This window comes from Tamandua tetradactyla, chromosome 6, assembly GCF_023851605.1.
Source record: "Tamandua tetradactyla isolate mTamTet1 chromosome 6, mTamTet1.pri, whole genome shotgun sequence".
NCBI classification, from domain to species: domain Eukaryota; kingdom Metazoa; phylum Chordata; class Mammalia; order Pilosa; family Myrmecophagidae; genus Tamandua; species Tamandua tetradactyla.
In genome coordinates, this window is record NC_135332.1 from 164,006,057 (window position 1) to 164,025,995 (window position 19,939).

Here is a 19,939-nt window from a genome sequence, read left to right on the forward strand (position 1 = left end):
GGTAGCTTCCAAAGGAGGTGGCTCTCAGCTTAAGGACAAATGGAGGATAGATAAATACCTAAAGAAGTACATCAAGGAAAGGTCATGTTTAATAAATAGTTTAATATGCCTTAAATGTGCTTAGAATGTGAATAAAATATGCATGTAATATGCAAAAATGTGCATAAAATGTAGACAGGGAGTGAGTGGTAGAGGTGAGGTTGAAGAGAAGGAAACAAGTCCTGAGAACTTGCATATGCCATATTAATTAGTTGCAAAATGATTCTAAAAGAAAAAAATAGGGATTTACTGAAAGCTTTTCAAAAAAAGAGAGATGCATGATAAGATTTGCATTTTAGAAAGACCATTTTGAGGCAGTATGGGGACAATAAGGGGCATGGGGATGGCTGGACTGGCTCCAAATGAGATTAATGGGAAGTTCTACCCAGAGTCGAATTTGAGACGATATTGACCTAAAATTAAAACAGCGTCCGGGCAATGAAGACACAGCTGTGTGCATGAATCGCATTAAGCCAGCCGAGTAGATAGGGTTTGGTAACCAATTAGATGTCATGAATGAAAGACAGGGAGTCACCTAGGATGATTCTGTTGTGTCTGACTTGGACAACAAGGGCCACCATTTGAGTTTGGAAAATAGAAAGGGAAGAGCAAAGCTGTGAGAAGGCAAATTTGTGTTTTGTTTTGTTTTGTTGGAGGGGTGCATGGTCTGGGAATCGAAGCCAGGTCTCCCGCATGGAAGGTGAGCATTCTACCACTGAACCACCCACGCACCCCACAAATTTGGCTTTGAACATGATGTCATGGGACATCAAAGTGGTGATGTTAGATATAAGGTGTGGGGGTTAGAAGAAAGATCAGGATAGAGATACAGATTTGGGAAATGCCCATGCTGGGATGTGTAGGAGTCAAAACCATGGAGTGTACGAGATCATCTAGGGAGACTACAGGATGAAAAGGGAGGAGAGCCAAGGAAAGAATAGTGGGGCACCAACGTCTGTAAAGTGACACCTTTACTGATATTTAATAATAACTCAAAAGTTCAGAGGGAGACTAGGGAAGTGTGGTATAATATAACCCAAGTGAGGGTCAACAACATTGAGGGAATGATCAACAGTTCAAAATGACACAGAGAAGACAGGAAACAAAGGATGAAAACGTGCTATGGTTTAGCTTCAAAGAGTTCTACGGTGGCGTTGTCAGATTGGCCTCTGACAATCTGAGGGCAGATGGCTGGCTGTGTAGAACTTGGGTGGGAAAAACAGGATGGCAGCTGGAGGGGAAGAGCTGAAACTCAATAAATATCGGGTGAACTTAAGTGTGGAACACCTCCAGTGCTCTGCAGAGCAGAGTACGGGGTCAATACATAAACAAACACCAGAACCAGGTTCCCTCTGAGTCCTGCTGAGCAACTGAAAGGTTTTTGTTTTCACTGACTATCAGGGAGCAGCTGCTCTGTGTTTAACTCGCTAAAATGAAACCCAGCAACCACCCAAACCCTTCCACCCCACCGCTCCACACCTGAAGACAGCCCAGGCTACCGCGCCCTACATGCTCTGTTTGTTCTGGGGATTTTCAAGTCCAGATCAAAAGCACCCACACTCAGCATAGACCCCAGGTTCCCTCCATTCTCATACACAATTAGCTAGATCCATTTGAAAGGCTTATTCAAATAAGGTAATACAAAGGGCCAAGAGACTGGTTCCCCCTGATCTGTGGACACCAATTAACATGCTTCCTTAGCAGAAGCAGCGAGAGGGAGGGGGCTCCCTCCATCAAAGGATAATTCTACTTCCTTTGGAGACACGTGTAAGAGTCCAGAGAATACTGTTGCAACAGATGGCTTTAAAAATCCTCATCATCCTTGCAAATCCCGTGTCCATCCAGAGGACGAGCCGTCCGGCTGCCCCCCGCCCCGAGGGCAGCGTTCCCAAGATGCGACAACTTGCCCCGGCTCCGGAGGCTCCCCCCGTGCCGCCGCCTCAAGCGGTGGCGATCCGGGACTCCTCCACGGCCCTCCTCCGCGGGTTGCACTGCTCGTTTTCCAGAAACGAAATACATATTTACAAACCCAAGCCTTCCCTGGCAAAGCAAACTCGAAATTAGTTGGGCTCCGCCTCGTGCGCGCCGGGAAGTTGCTCCAGCCGAGTGCTCGGAGACGCAGCCAAACAGGGACCGCTTTCCGGCAAACCTGGAGGCCCTTCCCAAGGTCTCTCGGCTGACAACAGCAGCTGTGACCCGGGAGCCCAAGCCCTGGAGGACGAGAGGAGAGCGGCGCTAACCGTACCGGACCGGCGTGGCGGGTCATGCTGGGGAGGCCCTGGCTGCCTTCCCGGGCCGGGCGCTCCGGACGCGGCCTCTGCTGCGGGCCCTGGGCAGGCTGCTCGCGATTGCTCCTATTTGCACTCGGCCGTTTGCTTTTGGGATTTCTCCAATGCAGATGTAGTCAGGGGGCCGCTGTCCCGGGAGACAATGATTCCATTGGAAGCTGGCCTTTGACAAGTCACACACACATGACCTTTGACTGCAGTGGCTTTGGGGAAGGAAAGTGGCCGGAGGCTGAAGATGGGGTCATGCAGTGCAGCCATCCGCATTCCCACCCCCAACCGTGCCAAGTTAATCTTTCATTCCCAAATCTGCCAGGGAGAGTCTCTGGGCGCTTTGGTTTGCCATTTCTCCTTCATTCTGTAGGATTCTTTCCTTTCAAAAAGGATCTGGCTGCAAAGGTTTCGTGCTGTGTGCTTGACACGTTCCCTGAGCTAAGCATTTGCAGGTTCAACAGGGCCGAGCATATACTGTTAAGCTCCTCTAACACTCTCTGGAATAATTCCACCATTTTTTTTTTCCTATAACATGCTATAGTTTACAAAAGGCTTTTCACAGCCCTGATGTCATTTGGTCTCCCAAACAATAGTGCGAAGGTTTTCCTCTTATTACCATTTTATAAATAAACAAACAGAAGCTCAGGAAAAATAAGACCTTTGCTCAGACACCCTATCAGAAAGTGGAAGCCTGTGTCCTCCTCGTGCACAGCCTGTCCCAGCCCCTAAACCACCTTCCTCGCTGCAGGGCAAGCCCACCACAGGCTGTACCTTAATTACGACGCCATCGCTAAAAAGTAACAGTAACTATAATTGTTTTTAAATTTTTGAATTATAAAAATGAGTGTCGGCGATTGTGATGATAAATGCACAGCTATTTGATGGTATCGTGAACCGTGATTGTAAATTTTGGATGATTACATAGTGTGTGAATATAGACTATGTATCAATTTAAAAAATGAGTGTTGGAAATTGTTTTTAACTTAATAGCTGTTTTGGTTATTGATGTCCACAGATAACCTTGAATTTTGTTGACTACGTTTTTCTTTATTTTCCGCATTTCTCTTTCCCAGCTGCTGAAAGGACGCTATGGGAAGCCGACTGGTGTGGGTCCAGGCGAGAGGCTCCTGAAGCTGCTGCCACCCTCCACCACCATTCACTGTCAGCGCCTTTCTCTTTTCACTTAGCTTCGTCTTTTTCTCGGTCCTTTCAGATGGTGAAACCAAAGTTCAGGGGCTATGGGCTTGTGGATGGGGAAGGAGCACTGGACAAGGAGTCAGCATCCCAGAATGTGAGTGAGGAGGGCGTGGCTGGAGATTTGCAGAGATGCTATTGACCTGCCTGCGGTAAGTTGGAGGGCCAGGGGCATGGTTTTTATTTTTGGTGAAAAGGGGTGATACTCACACTCGGTTGTGAAGGATTAGGAACAGTCAGCAGGGAGGAGAAGCCAAAGCTGGCACCCGAGAGCATGATGCATTCAGAGAACTGAGAATCGTTCAGGAAAGCAAGAGCGCAGGGTGTGGGGGACTGGGTCCAGAGAGGAGGGGGTGGATCTGGACTCTGACCAATTTCGTGTATCCCGCTAGGGAATTTGGACTTCATTCTGCAGTGCTGAATGGGTTAATGTAACTGCCCGCAGGTTCTCAGCTCACAAGAAAAGAATGCAAGAGTGACACACTGTTCTACAACTGGAAAGAAAAGGGTCACCTTAGCTTGGTGAATATGGTCATTAGCTTTATCAGACAGATGCAGATTATTCTTCCCAACTACAAAATGTCAGCAGTATATTTAACCTCACTAAGCCTTGGTTGTTTGCATCTGTAAGTAGGAATTGTGGTATATGCTATGAGGATTAAATGAAATTGTATTGGTAAATCCCTTAGCATTTCTTCCAGCACGTGGCTAGTACTTTGCTACTGTAAGTAACTATTACGATGATTTAAACTACTTTAATGTGTGCAGTGCCTGCCATGAAGCAACAAGGATCTCCCTTCCCTTCCAGTTCTCTCACTCCCTTCTTCTCACCATACTTCTGGCTTTGGACTCATTCGAGTTTTCTCTCTTGTTACCTCTGCTTATCTTTCAGCTCCTTCTTGACCTTCCTTCCTTTCCTTTCCAGTCTAGACTTTAATAGCAATTTCAAGCTTTCTCTGCCTTCACCCAGTTTGTTCGTTCTCTTGTCCTACCACTGGAAACCCTACCATGTGTCCTACCACATGGAAATCTTCATACACCATGACCACGACCACCCCACCCCCAACCTGCAGTTATCTGCTAGAGGTGATCGCTGGCACCATCATGTATAGTCTGCAGCCAGGGCTGGGTGTCTGGCACCACTGAAAACCCTGCAAGTGTCCCTAACCAGCCTACCTCTCCCATTAGGGAGTCACTATTCCCCCTCTGCAGACCCTGACCCACTCCCACTTGGCTTATTTTCAGCAAACAGCCTCCTCTCCTCACAACAAAGAACATGGTTGCTATCAGAAGAGACCTCTCTCTCCTTCCTGCCCCAGAAAACTTATCTTCATTCTCAACTCCTCCTCTCCCACCTCAGAGGGCCTCCCCCACCTCCCTTATCCCATATGCTATGGATTCCCTCCCTTAGCATTTCCTCTGGAACATTATTTCATCCCCAATTCCCCTGCCCTTCAATTGCTTCTTTTCTGACTGCATTAATTTTATTCAGCAGACATTCGTAAAACAACTATTCCATGCCACTCAGCACTGTTGATTCTGGGGATGCAAGGTGTGCCGATTTGAATCTATTATGTACCGCAGAAAAGCCAAGGTTTAAATCCTCACTCAGTATTGCTGGAGATGTGACCTACCCAATTGTGGGTGGTAACTTTTGATTATTAGATGGTTTCCATGGAGATGTGTCTCCACCCATTCAAGGTAGGGTTGCTTACTGGAGCCCTTTAAGAGGGAACCATTGTGGAAATCTGTTCTACAACCAATCGTTACAATGTGCTTTGAAACGTATTGCTTTTTTGTACATAAGTTATTTTTCACAATAAATAAAACCTGGATTTGGGCTCAGCACCACTTCCTCTGCCAGGCCTCTCCCCATGCTCTCAAAAGGACTCTGGGCCTCCTCTCCCCTTGCACATGTCCTTTTAGGGCCATCGTAGTTGCTGCTGCTGCTGGGACATGATTGTTCTTGAGCAAGAGCTCTTTTCTGCCAAGCCAGAAATGGCATTCCATGGATATTGTGGAATGAATTAATAAATAAATGGATTAAAACATTGGATCAATTCTTCATGGGAATGTTCATCTTGTGTTTATGTTTTTTAACAGCTTTGTTGAGATGTAATTCATTACAGCATACAATTCACCAATTTAAATTGTACAATTCACTGGTTTTTAGGATATTCAGAGTTGTACAACCATCATCCCAACCAATTTTAGAGCATTCTTAGCAGCCCCAAAAGAAACCCCATGCCCTTTAGCAGACACTGTCCATGTTTCCCCAGCCTCCTAGCCCTGAGCAACCACTAATCTACTTTCTGTATCTGGAGATCTTCCTGTTCCAGCCATTTCCTACCAGTGCGATCATAGAAAATGTGAACCTTTGTGGCTAGCATCTATTTCTGCTTTAGAAGACCCACTTAGCCATAAGCACCCCCTTCTTATTGAGCACGTTATGACAGAATATGGGCTCTGGAAGAAACCTTGAAAGTTAAACCGAGGCAGTATTTCTTAGAGCATATTTATACAGCAACATGTTAAATTATCCACATTCCTGACCTCCAACCTGAGGGAGAGAGTAGGGAGACAGAGGATAGAGAAGCTTAGGTGTACCTGTTACCATAGAGAAAGAGAAAGAGGGGACGGATTCCAGGATGGCTCAGAACGTCTCACTGCCGTGCCATCAGGACCCCGCATAGAGGACAAATTGCCTGGGTCGTACTCTGACTGTGCCACATATTAGCTGTAATTCTTCATGCCCAATTTCCTCAGCACTAAAAGGGGGAGAAGAATAATGCCTACCTTAGAGGCACCACATCACAGGTTTGTAAAGGTTGAAAGGGAGAATTTTGTCAAGTGCATAGCACCTGGGCCATTGTAAATGTCTGATAAATGTTGATGCTTTTTGTGACTGTTATCATCTATTATTTACCACAGATCTTTTATTATATCTTATACTATTCTTCCAAGTAAGATTTAATATGAAAAAGGGGTTCTGCAAAACTTTCCCCGTGGGAAACTTCCCATGCCATGCAGACACCCCTCAATAAGGCCCCTGCCAGGTGCTCATCTGTGTTCTGCTTGCTGAGAGGAGGAACAATGGCAAGATTTAGTTGAAGCTGAAGGGGTGTCGTTAAGGAAAAATGGGGAAAGGAGATGGCCTAGATCCATTCCTGGCGTAAAAAGTTGGTGTAAGCTGCAAGTATACTCACTGCCCTCACCTTCCTATGAGGGACATGACTCCCAGGTGTGTAAATCTCCCTGGCACCATGGGACAGAAATCCTGGGATGAGCTGGGACCCGGTATCAAGGGATTGAGAAAACCTTCTCAACCAAAGGGGGAAGAGAGAAATGAGACAAAATAAAGTGTTAGTGGCTGAGAGATTTCAAACAGAGTCAAGAGGTTATCCTGGAGGTTATTCTTATGCATTATATAGATATCCCCTTTTTAGTTTCTGGTGTATTGGAGTGGCTAGAGGGAAGTACCTGAAACTGCAGAGCTGTGTTTCAGTAGCCTTGTTTCTTGAAAATGATTATATAATGATATAGCTTTTACAGAGGGACTGTGTGATTGTGAAAACGTTGTGTCTGATGCTCCTTTTATCTACAGTATGGACAGATGAGTAAAAAATATGGATAAGAAATAAACAAATAATAGGGGGAACGAAGGTTAAAATAAATTGAGTAGATTGAAACACCTGTGGCCAATGAGAGGGAGGGGTAAGGGGTATGGTATGTATGAGTTTTTCTTTCTTTTGCTCGAGTGATGCAAATTTTCAAAGAAATAAATAGTCATGGTGATGAATACACAACTATGTGATGATATTGTGAGCCATTGATTGTACATCCTGTATGTAATATTTGCATGTCAAGAATATTTGTGTATTTGTTTAAGTTCTTACCATACAAATACTTGAAAAAAAAGTTGGTATAAGTAACTTAGTTCTTCCCATCTAGTGTTCCTTGGTGCCACTTGCAGGCAGCATGCATTGGCTCCATGAACTTGGGTCTTGTCTGTTCATCCAGCAATTTCTTTATTTTCCTTTTGATATTCTTATGCGTCCAGCCTTCCTGTGGCATCCTCTACTGTACCTTCCTGGGATGTCTCTTAAGGACATCTGAAGCCAGTACTTGGGATAGCTGGCCTCTGCTAGGAAATCCAGTGGTCAGACACAACCTTCTGTAGCAAGTGGCCGTGGGATATACGGATCTTACTGTTCAGACAATTACCCTGCAAGCTCCAGGGAATTGTTTTTCCATGTAAGCATCAAGTTTCTATTTTGAGTTATGGAGAGTAAGTAATAGGCCTTGTTCTGATTCCCAGCACTTTAAATGAGCTTCCTTTCCTGCACATCTGGCAAGCCCATGTTCAGATTCAGCTCAACCATCCCTCTTGCCTTCCTCCCTTTGTGAATCTACAACTCTCTGTACATGTCTGTGTTATAATGCCAAGTTCAATGTCCAGTAATGATCTGTGTATGTAACCCTCCCCTCTGCCAGATGGCGAACAACTAAAAAGCAAGGAACCTTTTCATGTATCTTCATGTCTTCCAATAGCTATTCCTGGGCTTAGCACAGAAATGCTCATTGCTCCAAATAACAGGCATTTATTAAGAACTTACTATGTGCCAGCCCTTCAAAATGAAAACATGTCACAGAAGCGCAAATTTTAACTCTTGGAGGAATTTTAGAAATGACTTGATTTTCATTTTGCACATGAGGACATGAGACCCAGAGAAAGCAGTATCTTATCAAGTGTCATAATTCTTACCCTCAGTATAAAAAACACAGGATAGAATGCATTACTCTCTTAATGCGTTGGTATTTTATGATGTTGGTTTGGTTAAAAGGACAGATTTTTTTCACTTGGTTAGAAAACTAGGAAAAATATGAATGATTATTTTGTTCATTAATGGTTTTTCCAGCCCTAGCACTAGCCCACAAAGCACCCCTGAGTTGGCGATTGAGGATATTAACACAGACCAACTCAAATCTGTAATGTGCCTGATTCAAATATTGCCTGACTTCCTGCACTCCCTCACGCCCTTACTCTGCGGACTCACATCCCACCCACGCAAGGCAGACCAAAGGCCTGTAAAAATTTAACTCAGCACGATTGCACAACCTCGAAGATTTGAGTTGCTCTTTGAGGACAATGAATGAGGTTCTTCAATCACCTTGTGAAAATGTTTCCAGTGGGAGGAAAAGTAGAACGAGTTGCCACAAACATAAAATGCCACGGTCAGCCTCAGGTGGGGTTAGTATATAACTCAAGGAAGCAGGTGACACTCATATGGACCAGCTTAAGTGTCAGACAGAATCTCGTTCCATTTCTCTTCCTACTCCGTTGTGGAATTTCTGTTGGAAATGGAACTTCATCTCATTGACTCCGAGTCATAGTCCAGCAAGTCTAGGGTTCTGTCTCTGACCAAGGCAGGCTTTTGATGAGAAAGAGCAGACCATTATCCTTTCCTTGCTCTTCAGGGGTTGCTCATGAGTTTCTTTTAACTGCTCATGATGGCACTAACTCCAATGAATGCCACTACTTTAGGTCAGGCTGCCATCATCTCTCATCAGTTCACTGACTTGGTCTGCTCACCATTCACCTTGACTCCAATTTGAAGTCTTACATACCTTCCATGCTGCAGCCAGAGACATCATCCTAGAATTCTAACCTGATCATCTAATTCCTCTGCTTAATACCCTGCACGGTTTTCCATTGTACTGAGGATAAAGCATCAACTCTTTCATATAGTTTAGCAATAATTTGGTCAATGCTGCTGCACACAAACAAGGACCTCTGGCTCAGGGACTGAATAAGGCTGGAACCCAGTCCACTTGACGCATGCCAAGTCATGAGCCCTAGCACTGGCCCATTTCTGCCAAAGACACAGTCTGGGCTGGAGATACCTCTGGGTGGTACGTTACTTCCTGCTGTTCACATGTCATTGCCCCTACACCTGCTTCCCCCATAAGCTCAGCACTATAATCCTACAATAACTAGCTTCTTAAAATTTTCTTCTGTCTACTTTTACTGATTTTTTTTGGGGGGGGTAGGAGGGAACACGTGGTCCAGGAATCGAACCCTGGTCTCCTGCATGGAAGGCGAACATTCTATCACTGGACCACTCCTCTGTCTTACTTTTGACTCTTTGCCCATGTTTTCCACTGCTTGAATTTCTCTTCCTTTATATCTTCACCTAAGTAAGTCATATTCTTTTTTCTGCTTTCCACTTTAAAATCACCTTCCCTGATCCTTGTGGACTGGGTTGGGTATCCCTGATATGTATTCTCAAAGCACCAAGTATTTTTCAGATCAGAGCTGAAATCCTACGCTCTTATAAATTGCCTGTTTATTTATTTGTCTTCCCTCGAGAGCATGTCTCCCCTTGACCAGGTTACTTTGTCACCTTCCTGTCTGGGTAGTCAATAGATCTCTACTGATCAAAAAAATGAATGAATAAATGAATGGATGCACAAATATGTAAGAAACTTGAACTCATGTTCCCAGGGAAAAATCACATTTTGGCTAAAAGTGCTCCATAAGCTTATTATCTCCTGTCCTGTATTTGTTATAAATTTTTTCCTCCTTCACAGAATGTTCTTGAAGTAGTGATGTCTACAAATTGGGAACCCATCCTAGCTCATCCAAAGCCACAGCTTTCAGATTTTTAAGTATAAAAAAGTCATGTTTCTTTCCCTCCAGTCTTGATGTTTCCACATGAAAAGATGCTGATCTTTCTAAAGTGTCTTCACTCTCTAGTCTGTCCCCCAATTTCCACAAGCCTCTGCCTAGTCGCCAACCTGGTACCCAAGGCAGCATAATAGAAGGTCTTGAGGAGTTTGGTGTTCATCCTGTGGGTGATAAGGAATTCATGAAAGGTTTCAAGTATGGGAGTGACATGACCATAGTTGTGTTTTTAGTAATCTGTCTGGCAGAGGAAAGGAAAATGAGAGTCTGGACACAGGAAAATCAAAGAGAAAGCCACTGAAACAGCCCAGGCAAAATAATGATGGGAAAGAATGATGGGTATGGAGAGGAAGAGGCAAAACCAAGAAACATTTAGGGGAAAAAAGGTCTTCTAGACTTGATTAAATGTGAATGTAAAGGAAGGGGAAGCAGGGATGATTCCAGGGTTTCTAAACTTATGCAACTGGGTCCCCAGTGGTAACCATCACTTGAGTGAGGGATCATGGAGAATATGATCCCTCTCTCTCAAAGTGTTTGCTTCGAGATATGTTCAATTTGTTATGGGCTTTCATAAGCAATAAATGTAGGAACCATCTCTGTATGCCTACTTTCTGGCATGCCTTATACAGTAGGTGCTCAAATTGTTTCTTGAATTGAATTGAAAGTATAGTACATACTAGTTATAGAATTTCCAATCTTTAATTTCCACTGTTAGTGGTGCGTCTTTCATAAAGGTCTATGCAAAGACCCCTTCAGCCACACTGCTCTACTGTTACATAATATGATAGCTATCCATATCACAGGCTAAAAATTTTCAATCCCCTGGAAAGTATGACTAAGAAATTTTACTGCAATAATAATTTTCACTAAGTAGTGAAGGGAGTCAAGAAAGGAGTTAGTTATTATAACAACCTACATTTGGCTCCCATTTTTCATTATAAGTTTGAGAGAAGCCATAAAAGATTCGAGTGAGATCTGGTTGGTTGATTAGAAACATGTGAAGGAATACCAAGCAGGCACGTGTTTCACATTTCCTATTCTGAAGTTTGCCAAGTATTAATTATCTGTCCTATGGCATTCCAGAAGACAGAATAACCCCAGCTGGCCTTGGGAAGGACAGGATCTGGGTTAGGAGAACATCCACTAATCCAGGATTTCCATAGAATCAGCAAACGAATCCCGTGGAGAGGGGAGGTTGCCATCCCCAACCTATCAACCCCACCCCACGTGTGGCCCTCCATGCCTTGCCTTCAGCCCAGTCCACCATCCATATCAGGGAAAACAGGGGAAGTTTTGGGATAGAGATCTCAAGTGAGAGCCTGTTGTCTCATCCTGACCTTCCCTTTATCCCTTCCCTTGGAACACAGATCCCAGCATGGAACAGACACAGGCCTGGGAGCCAAAAAGTTCCAACTTTGAACTCAAACTCCACCACTAACTGGAAACGTAACTTTAGGCAATTCACTTACCCTCTCTGAACCTCGGGTTTCTTTATTTACAAAACAAGGATAATACAGCTCTACCTTGAAGGGCTGTTAGGAAGACTATAGTATAATTTAGGTAAAACACACGCATGTATGTGATTTTAGGAAAATTGTTTGGACTCTTCATGTCTGTCCTACCTATGACAGACCCACCTAAGCAATTTTGGAGCCAAAGCCCAAACTGTCACTAAACCAAACTCCACTCACTGATGGTTGGTTTAAGGGGATTGGTCTAGTTCACCTAGATGAACTCAGTGCACCCTGATGATGGTGGCCTCATCAGGGTGCACTGTGGGGAGCTTCATGTCATCTGGTCCTCCTTGGACTCATGGCATCAGGGGAGATAACACAAACCTGGCTTCCCTCCGATCAAGGTGCTACTGGGTGGGGAGGATGGGGCCATTAAGTCCCCTGAAATAATCCAGTCAGAACTCACAGATTTCAAGTCTGACCAGGACTTAAACGATAAGCATGTTTTCTGGGAAGGAAAAAGAGACATTTCAAGCATATGCAGTAGATGAATAAAGAAGCCATAAACTGCTCAAGAAACAATAAATAGTTCAATTTGGCTGCAAGAGCAGCAGAAGAGAGAGAGGAGTTGGGTGATCAAGCTGGTAAAGTCAACTGGGCTAGTTTACCATGAGCTTACTGAGCTAATGCAGAACTTCTGGACTCGATTCTATAAATCATGCAGTCCCATTAAAGAGATTGGAATTTTCTCTTTTGCATTTTATGGACTTTTATATTTAGAATTTTCTCTTCTTATTATGGAAACCATTTGCATGTGATAAAAAAATCAAACAATACAAAAAGAATATAGTAAAAAAAAAAAAGTATTTCCCTCTTTATCCCAGATACTGGGTCCATTTATCAGAGGGATCCAGTGTCAAATCTTTCATCTCTCTCCCTCCAGAAACTTTCCGAGTACAAACACCCTTGCAAATTTTTCTGTGAATGAATATTTATGCACTGTACTGCACTTGCTTCTTTCCTGCTTTGCGATGTATCAGGGCGATCTTTCCATTTCAGCAAATATAATCCCGTGGCATTCTTTTAAAGTATATGCTACACGTTAGATTCTTCCATCATCTTTTGTTTTACCAACTTCTGGTAGATATTTAGGTAGTTCCCAATGGTTTCAAAACAAGGCTGCAATCCTTTCACTTTTATCTTTGCAAACATTTTAGTAGCAAAACTACTAAAAGTGGAACTGCTGGATCAAAGGTTATGTGCTTTTAAAACCTGAGAGCTATTTTCAACTTGCCCATAAAAATTATAAGTCCCTATTTGTACTCCCACCTCCGCTGTAAGATTATATCCGTTTCCACCCGTCCTTAACCTCACTCTGTTACCACATTTTTAAATCTTGGCCAATCTGATAAGTAAACATTTTTATTTTATTGTTATGACTTGCATGTCTTTAGCTGAATGATGATGAGCGACTTCTCATAGGTTTCTAAACAAATTATACTCCTTTTTCTGAGAAAAACCTTTTTATTTTCATTGCCCATTTTACTGTTAGGTTCTGGTCTTTTCCTTACTGATTTTAAGGGCTCTTTATATATTAAGCAAATAGGCAAATTGAACACTTTCATTTATGGTTTCTGGGCTCAATCCAATGCTAAGAAAGGTCTCTCTCTCTCCAATGTATTTTAAAATCTACCCATGATTTCTTTCACACTTTTGTCACTTCCTATGATGTATTTACATTTTTGATAAATCAAGTTTATTTTGCTACAAGGTGTGAGATATGGGTTTTATTGTATTATTCATTCAGAATGTCTTTCTTTTAATAGATAATTTAACCCCATTTAAGTTTATTGACATAAGAGATATGTTTGTTCTTATTTTGTCTATGCTTTCCTTTTTCAGTGCTTCCTCTGTTTTCAAATACTTGCTCCATGTTTTTTGTGTGCCTGCACTTTTTTATTTATGGAAAGCTATTTGTTGGAAGAACAAGAAGTTCTCTGCCTGGCACACAGGGCCAGGTATTTCACACGTCACAATGCTCAGTGTGTCTATACCTGTGTGAGTGTATTAGCTGATGAGGATGTGATTGCCACCTGCCTCTCACTCAGACAATTCTTGTAGAGGTGACAGGTCTGCAAGATTCTTTTTCATCTCCACCTCCCATGGCCCTGTGCAGTGTGAACAAGGATACAGGGATGCTTTATCAGTCCACTCACCATCCCCTCTGTTGCTATTCCAGGCATACTTGACTCTTCAATTGGGCACCTCCTCATTTTGGAAAAGTGGATTTACTCTAAGTGCCTTCCCTTAATGAGATTTAAATTTTACTGCATTTAGCAATTATTCTTTAGGGTCTGAGGTTTTAGCTATTTCCTAAGTTCTTTGAAGATACATTTTTCTTCTAGTTCGTTTTGGAAAATAGAATTGGGGTAGAAATGCCCTTACTTTCCTGTTTTTAACCAGAATTTCTCCATTGAAGATAGTCAAGCAGGAGAGCGTATTGACGCAAACTGTATTAATTACAATTTTCACAGTGGACTGGAGGGGGAAAGAGAATGGACACAGGACAATTAAGAGGTTGATGTGATGATAAAAAGCAACAAACAGAGAGGGCGGTGCCATGGCTCAGTGGCAGAGTTCTCGCCTGCCATGCCAGAGACTGGGCCAAACTGAACCAGGGTGGTGGCTGCGATGGGGAGGAGGGGAAAGTTTGGGAGCAAGTTTGTAGACCGATTGACTTGGAGACCGATTCAAAGGGAAGGTTAGAGTCAGTGGAAAAGAAAGAGGTAACTTTGTGGATGAGCATGTATTAATTAACTGACTCAGGAAATATAGCAGAGGGAGAAAGTTCATGTTTTAATGTGTTGTTATGCCTGGGATGTTTAGGGGAAGATAATCAAGCAGGGTGTTGGCAATATGAAACTGGCATTCAGGAAAGAGTTGAAGAAGCAGGTGTTGACTTAGAAATCATGGAGGCTGAAACCAAGAAATAGGTAAATTTGAATAGAAAAAATAAGTTAAGAGGAGGGAAAGGACACTAGTGCTCAAGGGGCTGGTGGGGGAAGCTGAGGCCACAAAGGATAGAATTGTAAATGCAGGAGACAGCAGTCTTGTGAAAAACAGTGGAAGAGATCAAGGAAGGGTTTATAGCCAGCAGTATCAAATGTCAAAAAGAATTACAACAGCAAGACTTACAAATTGTCCACGGAATTTGGCAATTGGTAGGAGCAAATTTTTTTTGGTGGGGCACAGAGGGGAAGATGAGAAACTCCTTTTAAGCCTCTAATATGTACCAAGCAATACACTAGTGTTCTGCACATGTCATTCCATGTAATCTTCACAAAAATCCCCAGAAGAGGCAGTAGAAGCAAACAGACACTATGCAATCTTCGCACAATCACACAGAAGCCAAGGGATGCAGTTGGATTTACTCACAAGCCTGCCCTGAACTCAAAACACCATCCCATTCCACGGTTAACTTTCAAGTCAGATTACAATTGATCACAAGTGCCTACATCCTAAAATTTTGAGTGTTTTCAAATCATAGTTTCGGAGTGGCTCATGTTAAAACATTGTTGCCTGATTACTTTTACAAATTCTGTCCATCATACGAAATATAATCACTATCCCTAGGACCATGCTCGTGTAATGTCAGGGCACCTTCCTCCTGTTAATGAGCCTATCTGCATTTGCTTCATTCCTGGCAGTGGCAAGTGCTCAATAAATGGTAGTGAAACACAGAGCTCACAAAATGAATGGCAAAAGAGGGGCAATAATATAAATCTCAATATTTTTTCCTGCACATTCTTTAACAGACATTTCTTCATATGAGTTCTGTACATTCATCTCTAACCGTGTACAGAGATAAATATACTGACTTTCTTGACCTGAGAACTGATGCTAAAATGACTCTTCCTGAGGGTTTCAGCTCATGTCTTGGTATATATTTTTCATGTTTGTCTCTCCCACTAGACATCTGTGCTCTTCAGTGCTCAATGCAATGCCTGTCATGTAAGGGTTCAACGGAATGTTCAACTGAGTTGTTTTTTTCCAGGTCAGGTCCCTGCAGGTGGTTTTATAATCCATTTGCCTCTACTGGTCTGAAACTTCATTGTTCAATTGATTGGAAAACAACCAACTAGAGAAAATGACTGAAAGAAGTAGCAATAACTTCATAGTTTTTGTGAATATGGGAAAAAGATACATCTTATGGACATAATATCATGAGAGCATATTTAAAGATTCTGAAATTTCTCTATGCCATTTACAACCAGGGAACCTAGTCCTCATTCACAAATAATTCTACAAGGAATGGTATTTTCCATGGGGCTGCAAAAACAGGATATGTATATATGCAAGATATTTACAGCTATGGTTCTCCAACCAACTTAAATTAGAAGGAAAGAATAATTCTTTGTTCTGGGAATGTAAAGACTGCAGCTTGTAAGACACACATCCACCAAGCTTACTGGATGATACATCTTTTACTAGAATTGTTTTTCAGTATATATTTTATCAGCTGGGAAATTAATAAAAAGAAAACTAACAATAAACACCATCGTTTATTACATATGGCACATGCACCATGGAATGTGGTTTAATTCTTCTAAGAAACCTGATGTGTCTCAACCACAGTCACACAAATGCAGTAATTTCCACAGTCAGGATGCAAGCCAGCTCTGTTTATTAAAAAATCTACAATATTAATCATAAGACTAGAGACTGGTGACCCTTTCCCCAATTAAAAACAAACAAACAAACAAAAACAGAACTACAATGTGAAACATTTTCTTTCAGGTGCTTAGAGCTATGTCAGACCCTGCCAGGAGTGTCTCCCTGATCTTTCCTTTTTCTTTGGTAACTGAACCCCTGATATTCAGGTGGACCCATAACCATCTGGGAAAAAAAGACATTCCTCAACCTCCCTTGCAGCTAGCTTTGGCCCTGACTAAATTCTGGTTAATGCAATATAAGCAGAAGTGGTATATGCAATTTCTGAGAAGTTTTCTTAAAAGGATGGGGTGATCATTCTTTTTTTTTTTTTTTTTTTAGCACTAATACAGTTTATTGACTTTTACGTCCTCAAATAACACACCTTCAATGTGGAATAATGGCTGAAAAGAGGTTGGTATGAGATTAACAAGCCCCCTTTTCAGAGGCTCAGAAAGTTTGTGCCCAAGAAACATGCATTCATTCAGCCACCTGATGGAGGAGAACTAGGTGTTATCCTGACCCAGGTCTTCTACTCTCATGCCAGGCAGACCTGGCTGTTGCAGCAACTGGGATCACTGACATTGCAGGAGCCACAGCATCTTGATCTAAGCAAATAGGTGAGGTCTGGCTCATCTGCACAGGCAGAGACAAGGCTGACTGATTAGCAGGAACACTGGTGGTGCCCAGATAATTGGATAGGGTGGTGTTTGTCAGCATTAGATAATGACTCCTGAAATGCAATGTAAATCCACAAAGGTGCTTGACTAAAGGTTAGACACAATGATTAAGTAAGAAAGTATAACTCTGTGAGCTGACCCAACTTCTGAACAAACCTCCCAATACAGTTTTTGCTCTTATGGTACTCACGCTCTCTAATGTGTTATGGAAGCAGAAGGAAGAGGAAGTGATGGTCTGCACAGCTGGGGCCTGTCATGACTGTCCACACCTCTGTGGTCAGAGAGCATCCTAGTGCCTTCAGACCCTTAGCCAAGGTGGAGAGAGAGAACAGGATGTTGATTCCCAGGATGGCTACTCCCCAAGGCCCTTGCCCCACCTGCCCTGAATCTGCAGGCCTCCTCTTCTACCTTTTCTTCCTGGTCTCTTCTTGGGTCTCTAGTTCACAGTAGGAGCAGTAGCCTTGGGCTTCCTTGCCAGTCAGCACTTCTAGACTCAGGTGGTTCTTTCTCTACCTCATGGGACTTGGGAATGGGTATGATGATGGCCAGCACACAGAGGAACTGGAAGATGGCCCCAGGAAGAGTTAAAACCATAGTAAACTCTTCAGGAAAGTGTGTTCAGGCACTTCAGGAGGTGAGAAGTCCATGTGGGAGGCCATGGAGCAAGCCACCCGCTGCCTGAGTTCTCCTCTGGTTCACCACTTTCCAGAGCCAACTCCTTAGTCCTATCCAGATCAGCTTCATTCATATCTCTAGTTAAAGTCTGAGGGGTGACCATTCTTCATCACATCCTCCTTCCTGCTGGCCAGAATGTAAATGTAATTGCTTTAGCTCTAGCTGCCATTTTGGAGTAGAAGCCATACTCAGTAGTGCAATAAAAACAAGATGTCTAGGCACTTACACCATGGAGTTCAGAATATGGCTTATAGACATCTTCAATGTGGAGAAGAAATGCTTTTGTACTTGTTTAAGCTACTGCCTTTATTTCCTGTTTCCCACAATTGAATCTTATCCTATCCATACAGGAGCCTATGGCATCTTGCATATTATCATTGAATGTGAGTTCATTAAGTTAACAAAGTGGTGTTAGGCATTATTTTGGTTTGTTAAAGCTGCCAAAATAGAATATGACAGAAATGGAATGGCTTTTAAAAGGTAATTTAAGTTTAAGTTCCAAGGCCATAAAAAAATTTCCAAATAAAGAATCCAGGGAGAGATATCTTGATTTGAGAAAGGCAGATGGGTCCAGAACACCTCTGTCAGCTGGGAAGGTGTGTGGCTGCATCTGCTGGAGTCTATGGCTTCTGGTTTCAAACAGCTTCCCTAGAGGGTATTTTCTTCCTGCATTTCCAAATATCTGGGTCTTGTGTACATCTGCTCTCTCTGTCAGCACTCCAAGCATCTAAGCTTCCTCCAAGATGTTTCCCCCTTTTAAAGGACTCCAGTAAACTAATACTCACCTTGGATGGGTGGAGTCACATCTCTATCTAACCAGAAGGTCACACCCACAATTGGGTATGTCACATCTACATGGAAGTAATCCAGCCAAAAGGTAACACCCACAACTGGATGTGTCACATCTCCATGTAAACACTCCAGTCAAACTTCCCACCCTAAACAATAGGTCTGCCCCCACAGATTGGATTAGGAAAGAAAACGTGGCTTTTCTATGGTACATAACAATTTTGAACCAGCACAGGCATGATAAATGTTGTAGATAGAAACAACTAAGATAAAGTCTGCCTTTAAGGAGATTTCAATTTATGAGACTACAATAAGAGGAAGAGCTGGTATGTCAGAGAATAGTTCTATGCATAGTGAATTTTTTGGTATGTTTTGGAAAGTTTATATCCAGTATACCTACATGGGATGGGGCACAGATAGAGTCACAATTTTTTTTTACTTTTCCATTTGCTTGTTTGTTTAGCCTTGCATACCAGGAGATACTTAATAATTGACCAAAGAATAAATATGCTGTTCATTTGATCCATTGCACTTATGTGAAAAGGGAATCTTCTAATTTCCTGTCGGAATTTCTATGTCCTGCCCCATCAACTTTCCTCTGTGCAAAACAAAGGTAAAGACAACAAAAAGAAACCTCTTTCTCCTCACCCCATGTTCCTTTCACTTGTAGTATCATAAGAGCCAGGATCCCTTTCAGTAGCTCAAGATGTACTGCCAGAAGTCCTAGAGGTGGGTTCGCAGGCACCTGGAGAGTAAAATGTAGGTCCTAGTTTCTACCTTAATTCCCTGTGGTCTGAAGCAGATTGCCTCATCCTGCTGAGCCTCAAGGACCTGATCTGTATAACAAGGGGGCTGGACTCAATGGCTTCCAACATCTCATGCAGCACAAATACTCTGTTTTCTATGGCTGGACAAGCCCTTAGCAGGGACAGAGTCAGGGAAACTTGAGTTGAACCCTGGTTCTTCCATTAATTGACAGGGTTACCTTGAGAGAGACATGTCACATTTTTTAACCTGAGGTTCTTCACCTGGAGGATATAGAAATTGGACAAGATGCCTTATAATATCTCAGAGTTTAATTATTCTATGAATGCTTTATGTAAAGATATTCTTTTCTGGTGGAAGAAAAATACCAAGTTAACAACATGAAGAGATCTGCAATCTGTAGGTTGTACCATTTAGAATAACCTCAATATAGTGTTCCATGCACAAATTAAGGATGATTTTTTTTAATGGCCACTCTGTAAAAAGAGCAAAACTGGCAAAGAGATGGAATTATGCATCATCTCTCATAATGTCGCACAGGTTTCATAGGTCACGACTAAGGTCAGAAATGAACATGCCCTCTATAGGAAACAGAAGTACCGCTAACAAACGTGGAAGTTCCTGTTGATAAGCATAACCAAAAATCTTAATGTCACGTTGTTCCCCATG

The 19,939-nt window shown here is 42.6% G+C and overlaps 1 protein-coding gene and 1 pseudogene across 1 annotated transcript in view; both read right to left on the bottom strand.

The window, feature by feature from the left end:
* ENPP2 (ectonucleotide pyrophosphatase/phosphodiesterase 2) overlaps window positions 1–2,397 on the bottom strand; it is a 108,810-nt gene extending 106,413 nt beyond the window's left edge. Inside the window, exon 1 of the mRNA XM_077167546.1 lies at window positions 2,285–2,397. Coding sequence (XP_077023661.1) covers window positions 2,285–2,305 — 21 coding nt within the window. The 5' untranslated portion in view covers window positions 2,306–2,397. The remainder of the gene's footprint in view (window positions 1–2,284) is intronic.
* A 14,996-nt stretch (window positions 2,398–17,393) lies between these two features.
* Window positions 17,394–17,700, bottom strand: LOC143686872 (protein MANBAL pseudogene; annotated as a pseudogene).
* Window positions 17,701–19,939: the final 2,239 nt, after the last annotated feature.